This window comes from Gorilla gorilla, chromosome 17 (assembly GCF_029281585.2).
Source record: "Gorilla gorilla gorilla isolate KB3781 chromosome 17, NHGRI_mGorGor1-v2.1_pri, whole genome shotgun sequence".
Taxonomy (NCBI): domain Eukaryota; kingdom Metazoa; phylum Chordata; class Mammalia; order Primates; family Hominidae; genus Gorilla; species Gorilla gorilla.
Genome location: NC_073241.2, coordinates 65196707 through 65223568, shown reverse-complemented (window position 1 = coordinate 65223568; position 26862 = coordinate 65196707). Strand labels below are relative to the sequence as shown.

General features: G+C 40.4%; 2 protein-coding genes across 9 annotated transcripts in view; one reads left to right on the top strand and one right to left on the bottom strand.

The window, feature by feature from the left end:
- RPRD1A (regulation of nuclear pre-mRNA domain containing 1A) overlaps positions 1-5808 on the top strand; it is a 77581-nt gene extending 71773 nt beyond the window's left edge. Inside the window, exons 7-8 of one of the 2 annotated variants that reach the window (XM_019014049.3) lie at positions 2343-2540; positions 5042-5808. In XM_019014049.3, the coding sequence (XP_018869594.1) occupies positions 2343-2492 (150 nt within the window). In that variant the 3' untranslated portion in view covers positions 2493-2540; positions 5042-5808. Of the gene's footprint in view, positions 1-2342 lie in introns of both variants that reach the window. The other variant, XM_004059338.4, reaches the window with a different exon arrangement.
- Positions 1-23611, bottom strand: part of RMP24 (ribonuclease MRP subunit p24) — a 38729-nt gene extending 15118 nt beyond the window's left edge. For 2 of the 7 annotated variants that reach the window (XM_063699146.1, XM_063699147.1), the window contains exons 1-4: positions 23026-23289; positions 22924-22964; positions 20545-20744; positions 18049-18239 (exon numbers count right to left, since the gene is read on the bottom strand). In XM_063699146.1, coding sequence (XP_063555216.1) covers positions 18049-18239; positions 20545-20744; positions 22924-22964; positions 23026-23102 — 509 coding nt within the window. In that variant the 5' untranslated portion in view covers positions 23103-23289. Of the gene's footprint in view, positions 1-16582; positions 16814-18048; positions 18240-20544; positions 20745-22923; positions 22965-23025 lie in introns of those variants that run through there. The other 5 variants (XM_004059334.4, XM_055368146.2, XM_019014052.3 and 2 more) reach the window with 5 other exon arrangements.
- Positions 23612-26862: the final 3251 nt, after the last annotated feature.

The following is a 26862-nucleotide window of genomic DNA, read 5'->3' as shown; positions in this document are numbered from 1 at the left end:
AACCTTTTTCAAATATCAAATTACAATGAATTTGTTATTGCATTCTTTTATAAGAACTTGGAGAGCAGGCCGGGCACAGTGGCTCATGCCTGTAATCCCAGCACTTTGGGAGGCCAAGGCAGGTGGATCTCCTGAGGTCGGGAATTCGAGACCAGCCTGACCAATATGGAGAAACCCCATCTCTACTAAAAATACAAAAAAATTAGTGGGGTGTGGTGACACATGCCTGTAATCCCAGCTAAACTCAGGAGGCCAGGGCAGGAGAATCACTTGAACCCAGGAGGTGAAGGTTGTGGTGAGCTGAGATAGCACCATTGCACTCCAGCCTGGGCAACAAAAGCGAAACTCCGTCTCAAAAAAAAAAAAAAAAAAAAAACAAAACGAAAGAAAAAGCAAAAAAATTGGAGAGCAGATAGTCTTAGTTAAGGATAATTACTGAGTTATTCAGATAATGGATGTGAGTGGTATTGTTCAGCAAGCCAGTATTTTCATAAGAAAAAAGTGGGAAATTTTCCAAATACATGCTCACTTCTCTATCCTGGTATCTACTATTTTACTGCTCTTTTCATGATCCTTTTCAACATTGGTGACATTTCTGCATTTTGCTATTAGCTCGCTTCTCTTCCTTCCTGTGTGTACTGTGATTCTTAACCAGGAGAGGGACGAGGGTCATGCCATCTTTTGGGTGGACACATTAGAATCATGGGAGGTAGTGTGGTATGATGGAAAAGATAGAAAATCAGATAGATTCATTATATGTATATTTTTACTAAAACCACAAAAAATAAAGTTTGATGAAATCTTGGCTCATGGTAGATGTGAAGAGTAGAGAAGGGAGGGGCAAAATGATTGAGAAACGTTGTAGATTATTTATATAAACCTAAGTGGCTCATACTCTTCTCTTGGTTTTAGCTAGAATTTGTCAGTTATAAAGCCTAAATCTTTATTTGTAGCTCAGAATACTGTAATCACATTTCCAAGTGCCTACTAGAAACCCCATGGATAACTCACGGTTAACATGCTTAAAAATGAACTCTGTATCCTTCTCCAAAGGAGTTTGTGCCCTTCTCTTTGCTATCTCAGATAACAGCTCCGATATCCACCTGCTTATGAAGCCTGAACCCTCATTATTCCTCACAGCAGAACCACAACCAATTCCTGCTGATTTTTCTTTCTAAACATTGTTTTAGTCTTTGACATTAAGGTATTATTTACATATAATGTAGTTTATAAAGGACATTGCTCTATCCTTACTACTGTTGGTTTGGTTCGGTTCAGGCCCTAGTCCTTTCTTTCCTGGAGAGTTGCAGTAAACTCCTAGCTGGGTTTCTTCCTTAGATGTTTCCTCATCTATGCACTCTCTAGGATGGTCCTCTCAGGACTTACCTGTGACCATATTTGGAAAGAGCGTGAATCTCCCTGCGTTGTGCCATGCACTGTGGTAATAGTGAATTGCCATGGACATATCTATTTTACTGCCTGCTACTTCCTTAGACCAAATCTCTGAGTCAGGACCCTGGAACTGAGATGGGTATAGTGGGAAGCTTTCCTCTGAGTGATACCCTGTTGTGGGTGCTGAGCTTTTGGAGAAAGGGAGGGGTGCAGCAGCCTGAGGTTGTCTTGGCTTGCCTCTTCTGCTGTGGAGCCACGTCCTCATGAGTTGGGGGTGAGGCTTATCAGGGCCCAAGTATTCTCAGTCCTCCACGCATAAGAAGGAACTTCTTTTCCAAGAGTGGGGGCTGGACAGGAGGGATTCCCCAGGCTCTTCCCTGCTCTATCTCAGGACTTAGCTTCAGCACCGTAGCTGGGGTAGGATGAGAGGCACTCTTTCTGGGAATAAAACCCTCCCACTGGGAGTTGCAGGGAGAGTGATCCTGTATTCTTGGCTGCAGCAGTCTGGAGTGGACCCTCCTTGCTTAGATGGGAGGGCACAGGAAGGGAGCAGTCCTGCTTCAGACACCACAGACTCTGGCCATTCTTACTGAGTTTTCATAGATGTTCTTGCCAAATTTTAGTTAAGGTTTATGAAAATAAATATGTAATTTTTCTTGCCCAAACTCAAGAATACCTGAACATCTTATATGTCGAGGTTAAGCATATTAATGTTAGTCTTCTTTCTACTGGTGTGAAGCAACAGCTAAAGATTGTGGTTTTTCTTAATAATAATAGTTTACTAGTTATGTTTCCAAAGCTCATCTTTTGATGCGAAAACTCACACTGGAATAACCTTTTTAAATATGGCATTAACTGAGTATATATAGTACCTGGGTTTATGTAGGTCATTATTAGCTAGGAAGTTTTTTCAATCCCTGAATGCTAATGAAAGTGGTTTGATGTTACAGGAGTACAAGCGCAAGCTAGCCAGAGTTTCCCTGGTGCGCAAAGAACTCAGGTCCCGGATCCAGAGCCTGCCAGACTTATCTCGATTGCCCAATGTCACTGGCAGCCACATGCACCTGCCCTTTGCGGGAGACATCTACAGTGAAGATTGATGGACCAGCCTCTTTCCAGGTCCCAGGGCTTTGCAAGAGAGGAGACAGGTTAGGTGGATAGTCCTGTAGTGTTATTTTTGTATATTGTTGAGAAAGAAACACTAACAAAAGGAACAACGAGTAATTTATAAAATTGTTTAAAATGTTGGTTTGTTTACTATTTTGTTGGTAAATTAACATGACTTAATTTGAACAAAGTGATGATTTGTGTGTATTAATAAGCTCACAAATAGTGATTATTTTCAAAAGATCTTTTTGTAAATTTTTTTTTTGATCCAAGGCCTTGTGAGAAATCCCTTGTTTGTATTTCTTCAGGTATTTTCAATTGTTTTTCTTTATTTTCTTCAGCATTTAATCACTGTATACTATGTAATTCCTGAAGGGGAAGAACTAATTAGGAGTTGACTGAGACTTTATTATGGTATAGTTAGGACTTGATTGTAGAAGGGACTAAATGTTCCAACATAATCTTTACCCTTCTCCCCAAACAAAATATCAATTCTGTGTTTCTACATGGCTTTGATTCCTTAGAGGTCAGTAATTTAACATAAAACATGGATGTCACTTTGAGGGGCAGATGAAAGTCTAGAGAACTGTTCCTTAATAGCATTGTAAAAGTTCCATTCCAACTGCCAGGGTAGATTTTAAAAGTGTTAAATAGTGACTCCCTTGATTAAACTGTTTGTAATTATTTGAGTAGATTAATAATGAAAATACTTTGGAAATAATATAAATTTTGACATTCTACCAAGAGGACAACTTTGGTTCTGGAACTGGTTTCTATCTGTCAGATCAGTTTCCTTTTAACGTAATTAATCCCTTTAACAAAAAGCCATCTATGGGATTAAAAGACACGTGAAATGATACTTTTATTATTCCCTTACTCATATAACTTTAAAAATAATATTTTTAGCTCTAATAGCTCAAGAACACAATATTCGTTAATGTTCAGTAAAGTAGCCTGAGACATTTTCAATGTTTCCTTAAGGTTTTTGAATGACTGTATATTTGGCAGTTAAGCAGTGCCACACTACAGGGTAGATATGGTAAATTTTATATTTGTATATTTACAGTTACAAAACAAATGTACTTTTACCTTTTATTTCTGACCCTGTGTGTTAGAGCAGTTGCATGCTCTCCTGCTGTTAAAAACACATTGTTAAGCTGTGGATTTGTACTCAATAATGACTTAGGATAAACATTTATTTTCATTCATTGCTTTACATACTAGACATTTTTCTTCTCCTTGTAAGTAGATTCAAATTAGATAGTCAATAAAACATCTTGAAAATCCCACAAGACAATTATGTCTCCCTAGTCTGAATGGCTTCATTGTTTCTTTCTCAGTATTAGAAATTATAGTTACAATGAATTGCATATGAAGAAGGCAGACATTTATTTTTAATAGCCAAGTAGTTCTGCAAATAGTTCTTTTAACAATTTGACCTCTCTCCAAAACAGAGACACATATAAGTAGTGCTCATCCATGCACTACTAATAATACATGGCTTATTCCAAAGTTTTTTAGTCAACTTTTGGGACTTGGGGTGCATTTTCTTACAGAAAGAATAGTAGTTAGGTTCCCTAACACTACCGCTGATAGCTCACCTGGGAACTGAATCCACCTAACCATGAATGTCCTTAACTTGTAACGTGGTTCACAGGTTACTAATCATAGATCCTGACCAGCATTTGTAACACTGCTCTAACTAGGACACAGCATGCAGCAGCCACACTCACACCCTGGGATGTCTGTGTACCTCTGTCCCTAGGTGTAGGAAATGGAAGAAAAAGATTCAGCCAAGTGGGGAGGTGACAAATGCACAATTATGAAACCTGGTTGTACATGTTATGAAAGTATACTGTTAGTTTTTATTATTAATGTGAAAGCAAAAACTTGTATGTTAACTTATTTTCAATATCTTGACCTTATTTATGATCTGCTAAAGTGGTGATTTATCCATTCAAAATATATATTTTTTTCCATTTAAAACTAATTTATAAACTATGTACTCCTGGGAAGATTTGAAATCTTTTAGAAGTTTGTTGAAATATTTTCACCATTTCAGACAGACTTCTGACTTAGATACTGATTTTAATGCCAGTATCTGCTCTAAATATTTATGATAAAAATGCATTATTTTTTTAAAGAGCTTGATGAGATTTGTGATAAGTGATAGTACTCAAAAGCCTGAATCCCACCCCTCGACCAATCCTCCACAAACTTCAGTTGTTGGTTAATGTATTAACTGAACACAGACAATACAGTCTGATTTAGAAGTCATCTTTTCAGCCGTGTGATAATTAACATGGTAAGCCTTAGCAGCAAACATTCTTCCTAAAAGGAAGACTTTATTTTCTCAAGAAATGGGATTAGTTTGGGGTATTATAATACCAAATTGTAAATCATGAGTGTTTTCTCCACTGTGCACCTGAGGCAGATCATGCATCTTTGAGTGCAGTTTGGTCTGACCCCTCAAGAGAAAAGCATGGTGCCATAGGGCTACTATGGTTTGAATGGATACCATCACTCTTTTCTCCACATACAGTGCAGAGAGCTGTCTGGAGTGGCAATCTGAACAGATTCTCGGGCGCTCCTTCTCTCCTTCCATCACTACAGTAAGTAAAAGGACCATAGAGGGGAACCAGGAATCTGAGAATCAGCTGTGCTCAATAGCCAACCTCCCTGTCCAGATGCAGCTATTTTGGTATCTCCTATCACATGCACTCTGAATCAGGGTTTTTCTATAAGAAATCTTTCAGAATCAGCAAAAGTGGGGATGACCCAGGCATCTTGATTTGCAAAATCACAAAACTAAGTTGTCAATTATCACTGTAGATGAGCAACTCATCTTTTTAAAGTATAGTTACTGAACTGATTCTGAGAAATCTTTAGAGAGAAAAAACTCAACAGTACAAATTAACTAATTGGGAAAGTTAGAATGTCCTTTCTGAATTTTCATTAAAAAAATTACATTATCTGAAATAACATAAAGCTACTAAACTGCTTTGTATTCTATTAAGAAATAGCTCCTAAGGATGTAGTCTTGTTTCATAGTTGTTGCACTATATCAAAACTTAAAATGTAAGCCCAGTTCTTCTCTGTATAGAAAGGAAACATTGTGTTACTTAATGAATTATTTATACAGAGCATTTGTTGCCAACTGTTGTTCCAGCCATCCACACAGGAGTCTGTTCTGAGGTGGCAATAGCACATGGGAAGATGAACTTTCCCTGTTTGTTTACCCGTTCTTCTTTGGCTGTATCTGATGACAGTAAAAGATGTTCTTAATAAAGTTTTATGTTCTTTTTGAAATGTGTAGGTTGTTTTGTGAATCTGATTCATTGGATATGGGGTGGGAAGGGGAAAGATTAATGGACTGGGAGGGAAGCAAAGTACTGGAAATAATTCTGATGTTATGGTAGAGAGACTGCTGAAGGAGGAGATTTACTTGGCTAGTAGTTCCCAAACTTGAGCGAGCATCAGAATTACCTAGAGCCAGTTTGTCCAACCTGTGAGCTGCACGTGACGCAGGACGGCTTTGAGTGTGGTGCAACACAAATTTGTAAACTAAAACAGTATGAGATTTTTTTTTTTTTTTTAGCTCATTAGCTATCATTAGTGTATTTTATGTGCAGCCCAAGACAATTCTTCTTCAGGGTGGCCCAGGGAAGTCAGAAGATTGGACATCCCTGACCTAGAGGATTTATAAACTACAGAGAGTTGGGCCCCACTCCAAGAGCTTCTGATTCAGTAGGTCTGGGGTAAGGCCTGATGGTTTACAGTTCAAACAACTTGATGCTGATGCCACTGAGGTTAGGGACCACATTCTGACAACCACTGCTCTAAACAAATTCCAGGTAATAAGATAATAAAGTATGGTTTTTATAATTATATAGCAAGTTCCTTATGGGAAAAGAACAAGATCACATATTCTTTTGTAGTCCACTGCTTAGTAGTGCTTTATTAAGTGCTTTTGAGTGAACAGATTCAATTGGTACTGTCAACCTCCTGGAGCCCATGCCCTTTTACCACTCCTTGAATTTAAAGCAAAACTGAAGATACTAGAAATCTGTGAGAATCTCCAGGGCAGTGTGTGCCATACTTTTTGATAAACTCAATTGGAGCATTTACAAAAAGGATACATACCTACTGAGAAAATTTTCTGTGATTCTTACCATCTAAAAAGTTGGGGAAATGTAGTCCTCTGGCCAGCACCCCTGGTTCTCTATTCCTGGGTGGCATCTGGTCACTTTATCTGAATTCAGATACTTCCCATTCCCATCCACTTTTTTGCTTCTGCAATAGGTTTTATACAGTAGAACCCATACCCAGAGATTCTGTTTCAGAAGATTTGGGATAGATGCAGAAATCTGCATTTTAAACAAGCTACTCAGATGATTCTAATGCAGGTAATTCATAGACTGCACTTTGAGAAACATGCCCTACAAAGCAATGTATGGTCTATAACAGATGATAATGGTAGCTCACATATATGATACTTACTGTGCATCAGGAACTGTTCCAAGCACCTCGCTTATCCTTTGTGGTAAATACTCTAATTATTCCACTTTTATATCTGGGCAATGAAAATAATGTAAGGTCTGTGTGACTCTGAACGAGTCAGATGGTGAAGATGAGATTCAAACCTGGCTCCAAGTTTGACTCCAAGCTGGTGCTCCTTAACCACTATATGATGCTTCCTCTTACACTGATATGTTCTGTTGCAGCTCCACCATCACCAAGTCTACATTTTGCATAACATTTCATGTGATAGTAAAATTAACGTTATCCAAGTATTCAAGCTAAAAAGCAAGATGTCAGCTAAACGCACTATTGAAGGATGGGGGCTTGTGAGAGGATGTTACACTTTTTTTTTTTTTTTTTAGTTAAAATGTACATAGCAGGCTTGGGTGCGGTGGCTCACGCCTGTAATCCCAGCACTTTGGGAGGCTGAGGGTGGGTGGATCACCTGAGGTCGGGAGTTCAGGACCAGCCTGACCAACATGGAGAAACCCCATCTCTACTAAAAATACAGAATTAGCCGGGTGTGGTGGCACATGCCTGTAATTCCAGCTACTTGGGAGGCTGAGGCAGGAGAATTGCTTGAACCCAGGAGGCGGAGGTTGCGGTGAGCCAAGATCGTGCCATTGCACTCCAGCCTGGGCAACAAGAGCGAAACTCGGTCTCAAAAAAAAAAAAAAAAAAAAGTACATAGCAGGGTATACATATGGTAAGTTGCAACCATTTTAAAATGTACTCTGGCATTAAGTACATTGACATTGTGCAATCATCACCACCATCCATGTCTCAAAATTCTTCATCTTCCCCAGCTGAAACTCTGGACCCTGTAAACAATAACTCCTCACACCACCCTCCTCCCCACCAGCCTCTGGCAACAACTGCTCTCCTTCCTGTCTCTATGAATTTGACTTCTAGAGGTACCTCACATAAATGGAGTTATAAAATATTTGTTCTTTTTAGGACTGACATTATACTTAATGTCTTCAAGTTTCTTCCATTTTGTACCAAATGTCAGAATTTCCTTCCCTTTTAGTGCTGAATAATATTCCATTGTGTGTGTGTGTACACCATGTTTTGTTCACTCATCCATTGATGGACACTTGGGTTTGCTTCCACCTTATGGCTGTTTATGAATAAAGCTACAATGAATGTCACTGTACAACTATCTGTTTGAATCCCTACTTTCATTTCCAATTGTTTTTTTCAAAGCAATTATTTGTATTCACATCAACAAAGCAGAGTTACAGTGAACTATTGCTAGGGATATTCTAGACAACATATTTCTTCCAAGCCAGCAGGTTCGTTAGGCCAGTAGGATTAGCCTCAGCTGGGAACTTGTTAGACATGCAAATTCTTGGGCCCCCAGACTTACGGAATCAGAAAATCTGAGGCTGGGGACCAGCAGTATATCTTTTTAACTAGCCCTCTAGGTAATTATGATGACCACTTAAGTTCCAGGTCTGTTTTGGAAACCACTGTTCTAGGCATCCAACATGTTACCTCAAATATTCTTCTCACATATGGCAAACCTTTAGAGGGAGTAAAAGGACTTTCTGTTCCAATAAAAGCAATTGTAATAGCAGGCCTTCATGACAAGCCAAAGAAGTGCTTTTCGTCTGCCTTATTTTTAAGTTGATGCGTGCAGAATGTGCAAGTTTGTTACATGGGTAAACATGTACCATGGTGGTTTGGTACACCTATCAACCATCACCCTGCATGCATTAGCTATTCTTCCTGATGCTCTCCCTCCTCATCTACTTTATTTTAAACTTAAGAACCCCATTCTCCACCTGGGCAAATTCCTCTATATTTTCTTATTTCATTTCTCTGTCTAGCATAGTTCTTTTAATTCTTCTGAGGATGGCAGAGTGAAAGAGAAACAGAAATGCAGTTTGGGGTCTGACCATCATCTGCCTTACCATAAAAGACTCAGTAGCCCTTGGTATGATTATACCACCACAGGTTTTCTGGATGACATAAAAAAATGGAAACTATATTTTAATGTCTCTTAATTCCAATAATTTGGAATTATTTCAGAGAAAGTGATTGATTGATTGATTGATTGATTTTTCCTGAGACAGAGTCTCACTCTGTTGCCCAGGCTGGAGTGCAGTGGCCCAGTCTCGGCTCACTGCAACCTCTGCCTCCTGGGTTCAAGCGATTCTCATGCCTCAGCCTCCAGAGTAGCTGGAATTAACGGGCACGCACCACCATGTCCAACTAATTTTTGTAATTTTAGTAGAGATGAGGTTTCACCATGTTGGCCAGGCTGATCTCAAACTCCTGACCTCAGGTGATCCACCCACCTCAGCCTCCCAAAATGCTGGGATTACAGGCATGAACCACCATGCCCGGCCGAAAATCATTTATATACATCTTGTACTTCCAACTATGCATTGAGTCATTACAGGAAGACCCAACAGAGACTGAAAGGACCTCTTGTATGTAATTTTGGAGATTGGATCATTTGGGTTTTCTACATTTCATGAAGTGAATTCACAGATCAGGGTTTCTTTAACTTAAGTACCTACATGCCACTTCAAGAAACGATCATAAGTGAAAGCAGCTACCAAAGTAAGTCTGTCTTAGAACACCAACCTGCCTTCAATTGAACATAAACAACTAAAGATGTATCAGAAAAGTGTTGATATTGTTAAAGAAAAAAATTACTGACACGTTAAAACGGTAGGGAAAATTCTATTCAGGACTACTGCTATAGGTGTCAAGACTATCACAGTAAGGGAGAGAGATTGGGTTAAACTCAATATAGCAAAGACAGCTGGGGCTTTGTAGCCAGTGAGCAGAGTGAGGGGGTCAGTGGATGGAAAACTACCAAGGAGACATCATGGGTAGGGAGATTCTTGCTAAACTGACTTTGACAGGATTCTTGCTGAAGGCAGGCCAGAGTGGTCAGATATCAAGGGTGGGGAATTCTCACTAAACTGATTTAGCAGGATTCTTGCTAGAACTGGGCTAGGCAAGCCAAAGACAGAGCCCAAGGATGAGGCCTAGTTGAAAAGAGGGCTCAGAGAAGCCTGTCTAAAGAAGAGTCTGTCAGAATAATCACAACCAAAAAATTTTTACAAATACCCCAAAACAGTTTGCCTGCATTATTAGTGGGATGTATTCAAAGGAGAACCAGTGTAGGGTGGGTGCTACAATCTTGTTGGTCATCAGTGGTTTTATTGTTAGTATTGATATTAATACTTAATAGATATATTGATCAATGATAACAGCACAGGTCAGTTGAGCACTTTGAATATTCCATCTACTCTTCTAGGTGTTTTTCATGCACCATCTCACTGAGACTTCAACAAAGTTTTTATGAGGTAGGTACTGTTAATATCTTCATTTTACATATAAAGAAACACTCAAATTGAGAATTTGTTGAAGATTACACAGTTAATAAATGGCACAGCCAGGTACTGTACCAGGGCAGGACTACAAAGACTACAAGCTTAACCAGTAGGCTATACTACCTCTCGAGTAATTCTTAGTCATAATTAAGATTTTTTTTTTTTTGAGACAGTCTCCAAAACAACCAGAAGCTGTTGCCCAGGGTGGAGTGCAGTTGTGCAATCTCGCTTCACTGCAACTTCTGCCTCCCAGATTCAAGCGATTCTCATGCCTCAGCTTCCCTAGTGGCTGGGATTACAGGTGTGTGCCACCATGCCTAATTTTTGTATTTTTAGCAGAGATGAGGTTTCACCATGTTGGCCAGGTGGGTCTTTTACCGCTGGCCTCAAGTGATATGCCCACCTTGGCCTCTCAAAGTGCTGGGATTACAGGCGTGAGCCACCGTGCCTGGCCACGAATTTTCATTAAAGGGGTAATTGTATGATTTATCAAGTTAGAAAAGATACTATTATTTGGTTGAAGGGTTAAAACATTCAAGTAATGTTAAGTGATAAGATATGCAAACTTATGATTTTTTAAAGGAATTTCTCTCTTCCAGTTCTGTCTCTGGCGTGGTCTAATGTAGCAGCACCATTACTGTTCCTGAGTAAAAGCATCCCAATCTTGGGTTTTTGGTGTCACTATGAATTTCTGCTCAAAAGTAGCAAGATCTCTTGGACAGTGGCTGCTTCCATGTCAGGGGCTGAAGGAGTGAAGATGGTTCTGGAACTTTTCTTTGCAGAGAAGCAAGGAGGGGATGCCTTCAAAGTTCTGATGGAGCTGAACAAAGAAGCCAGCTTACAGCTTACTGGCCAAGGTTTAACAACTTGAGCATCAAAATGGAAAATACAGATTGTAATTAATTAAAACAAGTAGACTGTGAAAAACTTTCTATCATAACGTTTTTAAAAGAAAAATTGAGATATTCTTTTCAAATAACTAATATATACACATTTATTTTTATTCTGAAAGCTATTTCATTTTAAGTTTAACATCAGGACACAGAGAAGTGTATTGCACATATTCTAGTTGAGTTACTTATACCCTGGGGTTATGGCCCTCACAGAGCTCATACTGGGAGGCACACAGGCAGGAGACTTTCAGCAAACTCCTGTGTGAGAGCTGTGCTGGGGCGAGTACGCTGCTCCTCAGAAGTCCATTCTTCAAGAGGCATCTGACTCAGATTTGTGATCAGAGCTATGAGTATTTCTCTGTGTTACACAGCAATAGTTTACTAAGAGAAAAAAAGTGCTAAGAGGATGGATCCTGTATAGCGAGAGGCTGAAGATGAGAAGGCAGGGCGATTCCATATACCATGGTCCTGAATCAGAGGGATGGAATCCCCTGGTGAATAAGAAGAAGACTGCCTATTATAACTGAACAGGAATGAGAAAATGAGAGGACACAACTTTAAAGCAATGTCTGAAATGTGCAATTGTATTTTGAGACCCAGTTAATTCACTGGTACTACCCCTCGTGAATATGATCCATTTGGGAACATTACTTGGGAGTTCTAAAATCTGAGTAGGGACCAAATTAGAAGTCACCATTGTGTAAAAGGCCCAAAGGGCTGTGCTGAGGGGGGAGAATAGTGCACACTTCAGAACTAGGGTATGTTGAAGATGATTTTGGCCTCGATTGTCATAAACTCTGTCATCCCAGAGTTGTGTCACCAACAAGGCACACCAATTTTTGTCCCCTCCTGCTGTTTTCCCAGTCATTCCTGTTGGCTTTTCTCTCTAATAGGGTTCTGCTTACCCCATACATCCCCTTCTGGCTGGTGAGGGTCTCCTTTTCATCCTCATGATGGCTGCCTTTAACTTAGGCTTGCTGGTCCACAGGGTCAGTGGTATTCTGGTCACATGTTCCAGGTTCCACATCCCATGACTAGAAAAGTAGCCCATGGCTATATTGAGCTGTCTTCAGGATGCACTGCTGCAGCCAGTAGGATGCATAAGCATGTGACAGGCCCTATGGCAATATGGTGGAGGCCCAGGAAAGCCATGAAATTAGAGCTGCTTAAAGTCTGAGCCTATGTTGCATCTCTGCTGCTTCTCTTTACAGGATTTAAAACTTAAATGTCTACATTAAATTTAAGGTAATGTTTATTTTTTTAAGGATAGATAATTCACATAAAATTTACCTGTGTAGAATTGTGTTTTTAGTATACTCAGAGTTGTACAACCATGGTTACTATCTAATTCCAGAATATTTTCATCACCCTAAAAAGAAACCCCATACTCATTAGAAGTTGCTCCCCATTCTCCCTATCCCTCTGGCAACCACTTGTCTATTTCTATATATTTTCCTATTCTGAACATTCCATATAAATGGAGTCACACAATATGTGGTCTTTGGTGTCTGGCTTCTTGCAATTAATACAGTGTTTTCAAGGGTCATTCATGTTCTAGCATATATCAGTAATTTTTTTACGACATTACTATTCCGCTGTATGGAAAAACCACATTTTGTTTATTCAACAGTGGCTGGACATTCAAAAAAACACTCTTTTAGCTATGTTGAAATTTCTGTCTTATGCATATTATAAACACTACTGCCATGAACATTCATATATGTTTTTGTGTGGACATCTGTTTTCAGTTATCTTGGGTATATGCCTGAATGGAATTGTTGGGTCATATGGTAACTGTTTAAATTTTTGAGGAACTGCCAAACTTCCAAAGTGACTCCACCATTTTACAATCCTAGGAGCAATGTGTGATGGTTCCAATTTCTTTACATCTTCACCACTTGTACTGTGTCTGTGAGTCAGCCTAGTAGGTATGAAGTGTCTTTTCGTGTATTCAGTAGCCATGTTGGAGAACTGTGTTCAGATTCTGACCATCTTCTTATTATTGAATTTTAAGAGTTCTTCATAATTCTGGATGTAGGTCCCTTATCAGATACAAACGCTTCTCAATTTAGGATGGGTTATGTCCTGGTAAACCCATCATAACGTTAAAAAAAATCTCAAGTTGAGGCCGGGCACGGTGTGGCTCATGCCTATAATCCCAGGACTTTAGGAGGCCGATTCGGGCAGATCATGAGGTCAAGAGATCGAGATCATCCTGGCCAACATGGGGAAACCCCGTTTCTACTAAAAATACAAAAATTAGCTGGGTGTGGTGGCATGCACCTGTAGTCCCAGCTATTCGGGAGGCTGAGGCAGGAGAATCACTTGAACCCAGTGATTCATGTGAGGTTGCAGTGAGCTGAGATTGCACCACTGCACTCCAGCCTGGCGACAGAGCAAGACTCCGTCTCAAAAAAAAAAAAAAAACTCAGGTTGAACCATCATAAGTTGGAGGTCATTTGTGTATGATTTGCAAATATTTCCTCCCATTCGGGGGCTGACTTTTCACTTTCTTGATGGTGTCCTTTGAAGACAGCACACAAGTCTTTAATTTTGATGAAGTCCAGTTTATCTGTTTATTTTTCTTGTTGTTGCTTGTGCTTTTGGTGTCATATCTAAGAAACCACTGCATAATCCAGGGTTATGAAGATTTACTCCTATATCTTCTTCTAAAGGTTTCATAGTTTTATCTCCACACTTCAATTTTCAAATATTCTTTAGAAATGCCCAAAGACCTTTCTGCGAAACAGAAAAGTCAAGAATCCAGTGTCCCTCACTTGCAAATGAAGTAATGTGGACAACTTCCCACCTGAGAGTTTCTGTCTTTACTACTTTTTATCTACTTTCCAATCATGTGCTCAGAAAGGACCTTAGTTCTTAGTGTGGAAGAAGTAGAACTTATTAAATGTAGTAGTCTTGGAATCTGCAGTTTGTGCTATGTGCTGGGCAACAAACTAGGTGTTGGGGGTACAAGTGAGACCACTCAGGTCTGCAAAGAGCTCACAGGCAGTTGGTAATGATCAGAAACAAGAAACTACAGGGTCACCAGAACTGTGAAAAAAAGTGGCCCCTCATAATGCAGTGGGGTTGGGGTGGAGGGCAGTCTCCAAAGTGAGTCCTAAAGGAAAAAGCACATGCAGAGGCCCGAAGCTGACAAGTACATGGTACGCATTGAGAACTGCAAAGAGCTCGCTATGACCGGGTGATCAGGAGCAAGATGAGTTCAAGAGAAACAGATGTTCTAGAGAGAAGTTAGTCAGAAAGGTAAAGCAGCTACCATGACCATTGTGTTGTGCCAAATGTTGTGGACACAAAGTGAATACCTGGCCTTTTGGTGCTGGCACCAGTTAGCACAATTTCATTTCATGCAACTATAAGAACAAGTTGTTAATCTTGGCCTTTGAGTATTTTTAATTGATAAATAATAATTGTAGGCCAGGCGCGGTGGCTCACACCTGTAATCCCAGCACTTTGGAAGGCCGAGACGGGCCAAGCACTAGGTCAGGAGTTCGAGACCAGCCTGGCCAACACGGTGAAACCCCATCTCTACTAAAAATATAAAAAATTAGCTGGGCGTAGTGGCAGGCACCTGTAATCCAAGCTACTCAGGAGGCTGAGGCAGGAGAATTGCTTGAACCCAGGAGGTGGAGGCTGCAGTGAGACAAGATTGCACCACTGCACTCCAGCCCAGGTGACAGAGTGAGACTCCATCTCAAAAAAAAAAAAAAAAAAAAAAAAGACAAATAATTATTGTATATATTTATGGGACACAATGTGATGTTTCATTACATGTATACACTGGTGTAATCCAATCATGCTAATTAATAGATCCATCACCTCAAACATTTATCATTTCTTTGTGGCGAGAACATTAAAAAACCCTCTTTTGGCTGGGCACTGTGGCTCACACCTGTAATCGTAGCACTTTGGGAGGGTGAGTTAGGAGGATTGCTTGAAGCCAGGAATTCAAGACAAGCCTGGGCAACAAAGTAAGATCCTGCCTCTACAAAAAATAAAAAAAATTATGGCTTCTTGTAGTGGGAAATGAAAAAAATTAAAATAAAATATTAGCCAGGTGCAGTGGTGTGTGTCTGTAGTTCCAGCTATTCTGGAGGCTGAGGCAACAGATCACTTGAGCCCAGGAGTTCAAGGCTACAGTGATCTATAATCATGCTATATAGCACTCCAGCCCAGATGACAGAGCAAGACTCTGTCTCTAACAAAAAAAAAAAAAAAAAAAAAAAAAAAGGCCAAAAATCCTCTTTCAGCTACTTTGAAATATACATTAACTATAGTCATCATGCTGTACAAGAGATCATAGAACTTATTCCTCTTAATTGAAATTTCCCCTCCCCCAACCACAGCCTCCAGTAATCACTATTATATCCTCTACTTCTATGAGCTCTACTTTTTTAGATCCCATGTAAATAATACAGTATTTGTCTCTCTGTGTCTGGCTTATTTCACTTAGCAAAATGTCCACTAGGTTCATCCATGTTATCATAACTGACAGAATTTCTTGCTTTTTAAAGGCTGAATAGTATTCCATTGTGTATATACACATTTACAAAAATCCATCCTTTGACAAGCATTTCTGTTGTTTTCATATCTTGGTTATTGTGAATAATCCTACAATGAAACACTGTAGGGCAGACATCTCTTTGACATACTGATTTCAATTCCTTTGGATATATATGCAGATGTGGGATCATATGGTAATTCTACCTTTAGTTTTTTGAGGAACCTCCATACTGTTTTCCAAAGTTGCTGTACTAATTTATAGTATCACCAACAGTATGTTTCCTTTTCTAAGAAAGAAAATTTTAGTTTCCTATTGAGTGATCTATAATCAGGAATGTTCCAGATATTTACTTTCGCAATCAAAATAGGAATAAGGTTCAGGTTTTACTAAGATAGTTATGCAGATAATTGTGAGAAAATAAGGACACACTTGATCCTATTCCTGAATTATCAACAATGCTATAGACACATGGAAGAAACCCTTATGAGTGAATAGACCCTCTCATAAAGATCTCAATTTCCTTTTGAAAGACAATAACATAAACTGCTGACTAAAGGAAGAAAAAACAGTAATGCCACTACTCAATGTATATATCTATCTTTATATACATGCACATATATATCTATAGATATGTATCTACGAGGAACTTTCATATATTTTTTGATCCTCACAGCTGTCCTATGAGATAGGCAGGTTTCAGGTATTCATACTAATGAGGTATTTTCCCCATAAACACTGAAGGATGCCAAGAAAAGTTTGCATTCAGATCTAGTTTCCATATATTCAAAAAATGATTAAGAGTTTAAAAAGTTGTTTTACCAACTTTAGTTTCAGAATTGACATCAGGCATTTCTTATTTTCAAAGTCCACCCTTCAGAGAAGATAAGAAATTTCTGAAGTCCACCTTTGGAATCTTTTGGGATTCACTCTGACTAAGTAACATTTTTAGTTGAGAGAAGTGTTTCTTTGTTTTGCTGGTGTTCTTTGAGGAGCAAGTAGATACTGACTGTCCAGAGGTAGGTGTTCTGAAGAGAAACAAAACCACACTTAGTTATACCAACAAATGACAATCATTTTCTACTCTTTTGTATTATGGCCATATACATGCAATGGCTATCCTCGGTGTATTATCATTTGACAAATCCCTGTTCAGTTAGATTTCCTCAGGAATTTCTGACAGAGAAAAGGGCAAGAACAAATGTTTAGGGCCAGAAAGTGTATTATGAATGGTTCAGTATTTTTTTTTTTTAGAGACGGAGTCTCGCTCTGTCGCCCAGGCTGGAGTGCAGTGGCGCCATCTCAGCTCACTGCAACCTCTGCCTCCCAGGTTCAAGCAATTCTCCCTCCTCAGCCTCCCAAATAGCTGGGACTACAGGCGCATGCCGCTACGCCTGGCTAATTTTTTGTATTTTAGTAGAGATGGGATTTCACCGTGTTGCACAAGCTGGTCTTGAACTCCTGAGCCGCCCACCTCAGCCTCCCAAAGTGCTGGGATTACAGGTGTGAGCCACCATGCCCGGCCGTGAATGGTTCAGTTTTGTTGGCACATAGGATGATTTAAGGCAAAGAAAGACAGGCAGACAGATTGGTGCCAGATAGGGCTGGAAAGCCATGCCAGAGCATTGATCCATATGCTACACAGTGATGCTTCTAATCAGAGCTATGCTCCAGAAGGATGATCACACTAAAAGAGTTTGATCCTAGAAGCAGGGAGACCCATGAGGAAAATCACTGCAGTAGTCCTGACAAATGGTGCATAAGGACCTGAACCAGAATATAGCAGCACTATGGAGAAAAAGGAGCAAAAAGATGAAAACAGGGAAGTAGGATATATAGAAATCGGTGACAAGGACCAAGGGAATAGGGATTTTTGAATGTACCTGTCATTTTAGGTCAAAATGTCCAGAAAGGTGTGTTCATTCACAGAATAAGGAACTCAGGAGGATGGACAGGTTTGAGTGGTTAGCTGTGGGGCAATGATGAACTAAGTTGTGAACATGTAGGGGACTGAAGTGGTTATATTTAGCAGGCAGCTGGAAATAGGCACAGGAGATGTTGGAAGTAGAGTAACATACCTAGAAGTCAAATGCATTGAAATGAGCATTGAAGATATGGGAGTATGTGACATTAGAAAAGGGTATGGAGGAAAAATGGCCAAGTCCTGAAATGCATGGCATATTTAGGGAGTATATATTAAACACAGGAAATTAGAAGAAAACACTTAACACTGGCAATTCAAAAACTTCATGGATTAAGATACCTGAAAACCGATGCTGGGCTCTTGCCTTTCGAGCCAGACATGTCATGATTTGGGTTTGCAGTCCTTCTCTCTGGTGTCTTCAGGCCGAGTTTACTTGTAGGAGTGGCAGGATTGCTCTTCAATGTTGACAGAAAGCTTCTACTTTTACCATGATGTTTCACTGTTCTGTTGCATGTTTTACAAGTGATCAACTACCATAAAAATAAGAACTATCAGTCCCGTCATTTATCTTATAATTTAACCCCATAAACCACAGGTTCATTGAATTCTTAAATGTCAGGGACTACACCAGATACTATAGGGGTAAGTAAAATAGAGGCTGTCCTTGGGGAACTTGCAATCTAGTAGTGAGAATCAGACAAGACAATTTTTTTTTTTTTTTTTTGAGACGGAGTCTTGCTCTGTCCCCAGGCTGGAGTGCAGTGGCGTGATCTCAGCTCACTGCAACCTCTGCCTCCTGGGTTCCAGTGATCCTCCTGCCTCAGCCTCCCGTGTAGCTGAGACTACAGGCGCCTTCCACTGTGCCTGGCTAATTTTGTATTTTTAGTAGGCAGGGTTTCGCCATGTTGGCCAGCCTGGTCTTGAACTCCTGACCTCAGGCGATCCATCCGCCTCGGCCTCCCAAAATGCTGGGATTACAGGCTTGAGTCACTGTGCCCAGCCGACAAATTTTAAATGAGAAAATGTTCAATAAAAATGAATGGCTAAACATTTGTATTTAATTTAAAATAGGTTTTCAAAGATAATGAACTCTACTTTTTAAATATAAAACCATGTTTGGGGGGAATTTGGGAAGAGATGGGAGATAATACTCTTTAACATCTGGAGGAATGTTCTAACAGCAGTAAGCATTTAATATTTTTTTGCAGATGAACTTCAAGCCTCTTCCCAAAAACAACATGGCACAGTATCACTGTTAATTTAAGTAGCCCCTTCAAATCCTTAGCAATTTTATAAACATAGGTCTAAACTAACTTATACAACCAAATGAGTTGTTATACTCTCACACCACTCCACTCCCATCATTAGCTCTAGAGGTTGTCTTTCTTTTCAAGATTCATTTCTCAAGAAATGGTCCATTTTCTAGCTAATTTCCTTTCTTCTACATATCTAATTGACTATGCACAGGACTCAACCCATGCCTCGGCAAATTAATACAAACTAGTTTAAGTGAGAAGTAGTTTGATGTTCATGAGCAGATGAAAATGCCAATGGAAGATCTGCATCTATCAAAGGTCTATGTTGCTTTACACTTTTTGGAAGGAGGCTGTATACAGATTAAAATAAATCAGCCGGGCGTGGTGGTGGGCACCTGTAGTCCCAGCTACTCAGGAGGCTGAGGCAGGAGAATGGCGTGAACCCAGGAGGCGGGGCTTGCAGTGAACCGAGATCACGCCACTGCACTCCAGCCTGGGCGACAGAGGGAGATTCCGTCTCAAAAAAAAAAAAAAGAAAAATCAGAAAAACAAATACCTCTAGCACCTTTCTAGCTGACTTCTGATTAAAATACATTAGAATGTAAGCTTCATGAGGGCAAAACACTGCAAGATAGTGAGGCAGCATTTGCTGTCTTCCCATTTAAGAACATTTTCCAAATATGTGGCAGTAATGATTTTTGAAAAATACAATTCTCCAAGAACTAAGAAACCGAATTCCATATTCACTTCAATATTCTCTCTTCTTTCTTTCCCTTTAACCATTCAATTTTATGACAAAGCAAAATGCACCTACCTGACCAACACTGGTAAACTCCTAAATATGGCAATTTTCAATCCAAGTAATTGCTAATTATAGTCTTAGGCCAGACATAAGCTGTCATAATGTCCAGTGCCTGGCACAGTGATAGACAATAAGCAGGCACTTGAACAGTTGATAAATGTTAACATAAAATATGCAGGGATATAAAGTGTATTTGCTACTGGCCTCCATATAGTAAACCGTACGTAATCTGATTTTGGTTGTTTTATTCCACCTTATATCCCCAATATTAAATGTTGCTTGGCATATGATAGACCCTCAATAAAATGTTGAAAGAACAAAATGCATTCACCTTTGTTGGGCATACCTGTAAATCCACTCTGACATGGAGTGGGAGGACAGCTGAAGAAGTGACATGATACCTACATACATAACATACTACTATCTGAAGCAAAGGACCAGTAACTGAAAAAATAATGTAGTGGTCACTGCAATTTAGGTGGAGCCATAACAGTCAGTTCAAGAAATCCACACATTTGTGAAAAATAATGCTCAACAATGGGATCTCAAAACAATTGAGAGCTCACCATGTTTGGTTTAGGTAATCATGAAAAATAAAAATAAGCTGTCCTTATAATGAAACACTAATCATTAGAGAAGTGTTTATGTATATATTTTGATAATCCAAATATACTACTATAAATCTCTGAGTTATACTGAGGCTGATTCTTAAACTGATTTTAAGTGAAAGAAAAGAAAATTCTAGTTTACTCATACATACTGGAACTGAAATCTTACCAATACACTTTTGGAGTCTTTGAACTTTTTCACCATTTTTGCTTCTTTAAAACTGAGTGTATAGTTTCTCGCTTCTCGATGAAGAAGTTTCTGTATTTTGGGTGTCAACTTGGCTTTGGGTTTGAGACGCACTCGAGAGTTATCCAGAACCAACAGCTGGAAACAGTATGGACACGTTTCTTCAAAAGTGCTCTTATCATCTAAAATTATACAAATGAAACTCACAGTTCAGCAAATCAGAATATTTTGTTACCTCAAACTGTCAACATTTATAAAAAGTATATTGAAATTTAATATAAGCAGATACACATTAAGTAAACTCAAAATATGAAAATTTACAAAAAGATAAATTGGCAGTAATTTACCTTGCAAAATACTACAATTCCATCCATTCACTCCTTTCAGCAACAGATAGGCAAATCTCCAACCTATGCTAGCAAATCCTGTAGGCTTTAAAATATATCCTAAATCTAGCCACTTCTCATTACTTGCTACTAAGTTTTAAAAGGCTGTGATGTTTCACCAATTTTACCAATGCATTTACCACAAAATAACAAATTGCACTGCGATTTTGTTTCTTTTTTTAAATAATTAGCACAATGAATAGTATCTACTGTTGAGCACTGTGCTAAGTGCCAGGGATATAACAGCACTTATAAAGCTAAAGACCACACTTAAACTTAGCTCTGCCAAATGTGAAACTCATTCATATTCACTAAGTGACAATTAAGAATGCCAGGCACTGTTCTAAGTGCTGGAGACACAGCAGTGAACAAAGGACAATTCACCGAGGCATACAATAAATATAACAACGTCAAATGTTAAGTGCTGGGAATAAAAAAGTAAGATAGGAAAGGGGAATAGAAGTATTGATGGAGTTATTGTAATTTTAAATAGGTGGCTAGGGAAAGCTTCATTGATTGATATTATAGAGACCAGAGGGAAATGGAGGATTCACATGAAAGCAGATATGTGAGGCAAGAATCCCAGGCAGAGATCTGACAACGTCAAATGTTAAGTGCTGGGAATAAAAAAGTAAGATAGGAAAGGGGAATAGAAGTATTGATGGAGTTACTGTAATTTTGAATAGGTGGCTAGGGAAAGCTTCATTGAGTGATATTATAGAGACCAGAGGGAAATGGAGGATTCACATGAAAGCAGATATGTGAGGCAAGAATCCCAGGCAGAGTGAAGAGTAGCTGCAAAGGCCCTGAAACAGAAAAGCAAGGAGACCTAGTGTGACTAGAGTTGCGTGAAGGAAAGAGTAGGTCAGAGAGGTATGCGGGTCTATGACACAGGGCCTTACAATCCTTTCAAAGGACTTTCACTTTTATTAATCCAGGAGAGAGCTGGTGATGGCCTGGAGCAGGGTAGTAGCAATGGATGTGGTGAGGAGTGGAGTGCACTGGCGCCATCTCCGCTCACTGCAACCTCCACCTCCCGGGTTCAAGAGATTCTCATGCCTCACCCTCTCGAGTAGCTGGGATTACAGGCGTGCACCACCACGCCAGCTAATTTTTTTGTATTTTTAGTAGAGACAGCGTTTCGCCATGTTGGCCAGGTTGGTCTCGAACTCCTGGCCTCAAATGATCCGCCCGCCTCTGCGTCTCAAAGTGCTGGGATTACAGGGGTGAGCTACCGCTCCTGGCTGATTTTGGCTACATTTTAAAGCTAACAGGATTTGCTCGCATACTGGCCTGGGGGAGGAGACAGAGTTAGGGAGTCAAGAATAGCTCCAAGGTTTTTGGGCTCAATAACTGTAAGGGAAGAATGGAATTATTTACTGAAATGAGAAAAACCGGAGGATCTTGTTGGGGGCGTAAAGCTCAGGTTTTGGACATATTAGCTAAGTTTGAATTACCAGACACTGAAAAGAATTTGTCAAGAAGACATTCGGATATATGAGTCTAGAATTCTGAGGAGAGGTCTGCGCTGAGTATATACATTTGTAAGTCCTCAGTATATGGTATTTAAAAGCCATGAGATTGGATGAAAAACTGTCACCAAGGAAGCGAGTGTGCCTAGAAAAGAGGTCCAAGGGCTGAGTACTGGGCCACGACAATACTTAAAGCTTGGGGAGATTAGGAGGAACCAGCAAAGCAAATCGAGAAGTAATAAATGAAGAGGTGAACTACGTAATGACCTAGAAGCCAAGGGAGGAAACGATTTCAAGACTGATTAATGTGTCAAATGCCGCTAACAAAGCAAGACAAGGCACATTAAAGAATTTGGATTTTTCACGAAACCGAGACACATGCGGGTTTTGTTATTGTTGTTTTTATGGAGGGGAGTGAGTCCATCGGCCTTATTTGAGCGTTGTGCGGAACAGAGGAAAGCGGGGCGACAGGAGCCCAAAGCACAAGAGACAGGCGTTCTTACCGTGAGAGGAAGTGTAGGCCCAGCTGTAAAAGAGAAAGAGACTTGTGAGGAGCAAAGGAACACCTACCCGCTCGCCTCCCGCTTCCCCTCCAGTCCTCTTACAGGAGGTAGCGGGCTTGGCCCGGGCAGCTGTCGTGCAGTCCCCGCGCTGCAGCCTCAAGGTAGTGCTTCTGTCTCATCGCCGCCGCCGCTGCTGCTGGCTCGCCGCGGGAACCGGTGAGAAAATAGGGCGCCGGAAGTCTGCTTCCCAGCGTCCCCGACGTTGGCGTCCAGACTCAAGCTGCTTCCGGAAACAGGCACCGTAGGCAGACAGGTTCCGGTTTCCTTCGCGCCCAGTCTGGCGTGGAGGCGTGCCCAACCGGGAGGCGGCCCCACCCGCCCGCCGCGTCCCCGCCCCCTCAGTTCCACCCCTTGGCCTGCCGCGTCCTCTCAGGCACCCAGCGGAGTTTCGAGTCAGACTTGAGCTCGGGCGTAGCGGCTAGACCGGGCTGTGGCGGTAGAGTCCAGAGTGAGGCTCCCACCCGCCTCTCCATCTTCCTCCCGCCTCGCCTCCTCTCTGACAGCCCTGTTGTGATTGCCCTGCCGCAGCTTCGCCCTCCAGATTCGCCGGGCGTGGTACTGACTGGTGCGCCGGCGGCCGGGCGCGGTACTGACTGGTGCGCCGGCGGGCGGAAGCGCTGCCAGCCACGAGGCGGCCGGGAGGAGCGTCCCCAGTCCAGCCTGCCCTCCGCCTGCGTAAACGCTAGCGTTTCTCTTTTTGTAATTAAAGTGAAATTCACATAACGTAATATTGACCATTTTAAGGTGAACAATTCAGTGGCGTTTAGTAAATTTACAGTGTTGTGCAAGCACCATTCTGCTATTTCCAAAATATTTCGCCGAAGGACAGTCAACTCCATGACTTACGGCCAATCCTCCCCTCCCTCCCAGGCCTTGGCAACCACCAGTCCGCCTTCTGTCTCTATGGATTTACCTATTCTGGGCATTTCATGTAAATAGAATCATACGCACGACCTTTTGTGTCTGGCTTCCTTCACCTAGCATAATGTATCAGGTTCACCCACCTTGCAGCACGTATCAGTACTTCATTCGTTGTTATGGCTGAATAATATTCCATTGTATGGCTGTATCACAATGGTTTATCCATTCATCAGTTGATGAACGTTTGAATTGTTTCTACTTTTTGGCTGTTATGAATGAATGCCGCTGTGAACATGTGTGTACATGCATTTGTTTGAGTGCCTTTTTTCTGTTCTTCAGGGTATAATACCTAAGAGTAGATCTGCAGGTTTATGTAGTAATTCTGTGCTTAATGAGGGTTCCAGTTTCTCCGTATCCTCACCAACATTTGCTTTTCTTTTTCTTTTTTTTTAAATCTAGCCTTCCTAGTGAGTATGATGTAGCATCTCATTGTGGTTTTGATTAACATTTCCCTGACTACTGATGCTTTTGAGCAGCTTTTCATGTGCTTGTTGGCAATTTATATATCTTTGGCTGTTTAAGTTCTTTGCTCATTTTTTATTGGAGTTGTCTTTTTGTTGATGAGTTGTAAGGTTTTTTTAATGTGTATGTTCTGGATAGTGGACCCCTATTTAGCCTGCTTTATTCATTTATCTGAGATGGGATCTCACTCTGTTGCTCAGGCTGGAGTGCAGTCATGTGATCACAGTTCACTGCATTCTTGAATTCCTGGGCTGGGTTAAAGGGTTCTCTTGCCTCAGCCTCCCTAGTAGCTGGGAACCAGGCACACTACCATGCCTAGGTATTGTTGTTGTTGTTATTGTTATTATTATTATTATTATTATTATTTTGGTAGAGATGGGCGTCTCACTATATTGCCCAGGCTGGTCTTGAACTCCTGGGCTCAAGCGATCCTCCCACCTCAGCCTCCCACAGTGTTAGGATCACAGGTGTGAGACACTATGCCCAGCCCATTTTTAATTTTAAAAGGGAGCTAAATTGGCTAGGCACAGTGGCTCACACCTGTAATTCCAGCACTTGGGGAGGGCAAGGCGGGTGGGTTGCCTGATCTCAGGAGTTGGCGACCAGCCTGGGCAACACGGTGAAACCCTGTCTCTACTAAAATACAAAAATTTAGCCAGGTGTGGCGGCATGCGCCTGTAGTTCCAGCTACTTGGGAGGCTGAGGCACAGGAATCACTTGAACCCAGGAGGCAGAGGTTGCAGTGAACCGAGATCGCAGCCACTGCACTCCAGCCTGGGCGACAGAGCGAGACTCCATCTAAAAAAAAAAAAAAGGCGGGAGGCGGGGGGCTAAATTATATAAAGATTTGTAAAGAGAAAGTATATATTTACATCTCTATAGGCATTTTAACTTTTTCCAAAGAAAAGTTATTTTCCCTGCTCTTCCCACCTTTCCATCCCACTTCTCTGAGGCGATCAACATGAATAATTGGGTGTCTCCTCTACCTATGTCCTTATACACTTAAGTACGTGTATAAATATGCTACCCCCCACCACTTACCATGACCACAACAAAAAGAAACAGATCAAACACACACACAAAACCAAAACCAAAAGTAAAATGTTAGTTCCTTACTGTATAACTTGTCTTTTTTCCTTAACAGCAGGCCACAGACATCTTTTCAAGTTAGTACATGCTTTTAAATAGCTGAACATATTACAAAATGTAATGAAACATAATTTAATTTATTTAATAAATAACCATACTTTATTTTCCTATTGATGTTCATTTGGAAAAAAAATTAGTGCTTTGCTAGTTTATACAGTACTGGTGGTTTTATTTCTTTTGTCTGAATTCCTAAAAGAGAAATTACTGGGTAGAATAATATGCACATTTTTTATATGCCAGATCATCCAGAAAAGGTTGTAGCAATTCATATTCCCAGCACCAATGACTAAGAAGGCTGGGTCAAATTAGATGGGTGAAAGGCAAATCCTCTTTTCATTTATCCCTTGATGGTTTGCATTTTCTCTTATGAAGAGAAATCTCTTGTTGGATTATCAGTTTTTAGAAGATCTTTCATTTTGGTGAAATTCACTTTCTGCTTGTCATATGTGATGCAATATTTTCTTCTTCCTTATCTTTGGCATAATTTATAACTTTTTTTAACATTACAGAATTTTGTATGTGATCAAACAAGTCACTCTTTTCATTATTGCATCTGGGTTTTCTGTGTGGTCTAAAAAGTCCTGCTTTGTCAAAGTTAGGCAACTAACTATTCAATTAGATTTTTTCGTTTGTTTGTTTGAGACGGAGTCTCACTCTGTTGCCAGGCTGGAGTGCAGTGGTGCGATCTTGGTTCCCTGCAACCTCCGACTCCCTGGTTCAAGCGATTCTCCTGCCTCAGCCTCCCGAGTAGCTGGGATAACAGGCATGCACCACCACGCCCAGCTAATTTTTGTATTTTTAGTAGAGACAGGGTTTCATCATGCTGGCCGGGATGGTCTCGATCTCCTGACCACGTGATCCACCTGCCTTGGCCTCCCAAAGTGCTGGGATTACAGGTGTGAGCCACTGCACCTGGCTAATCAGATGTTTTTCTCATACTTTTCTAGTATGATTTCTTCCATGCACATATTTAATTGATATAAAATGTATTTTCACTTAAATGTAAGAGCATCTGACATTTTTTCAAAATGGATAGTAAGTTATACAAAAGACCCCTGCTAGGTAAACTAGTCTTTTTCCATTTGAATTGAAATAAAAATAATATGCAGTGAGCACTGTATATGTGCCAGGCACTTTTCTAAGCATCTTAACGTGTATTAATTTATTTAATTCTCACAACACCACCATGGCATAGGAGAAATGCCACTACACCATATAGAAGTTCTGTTTTGTTTTGTTTTTTACATAGTTGTATCTGTTTCTAGGTCACTAATAAAGCAGAAAGAGGGAAAATGTGAAAATGAAATCCAATATGTGTAAATGAAATCCAATATGTGTGCATGTGCT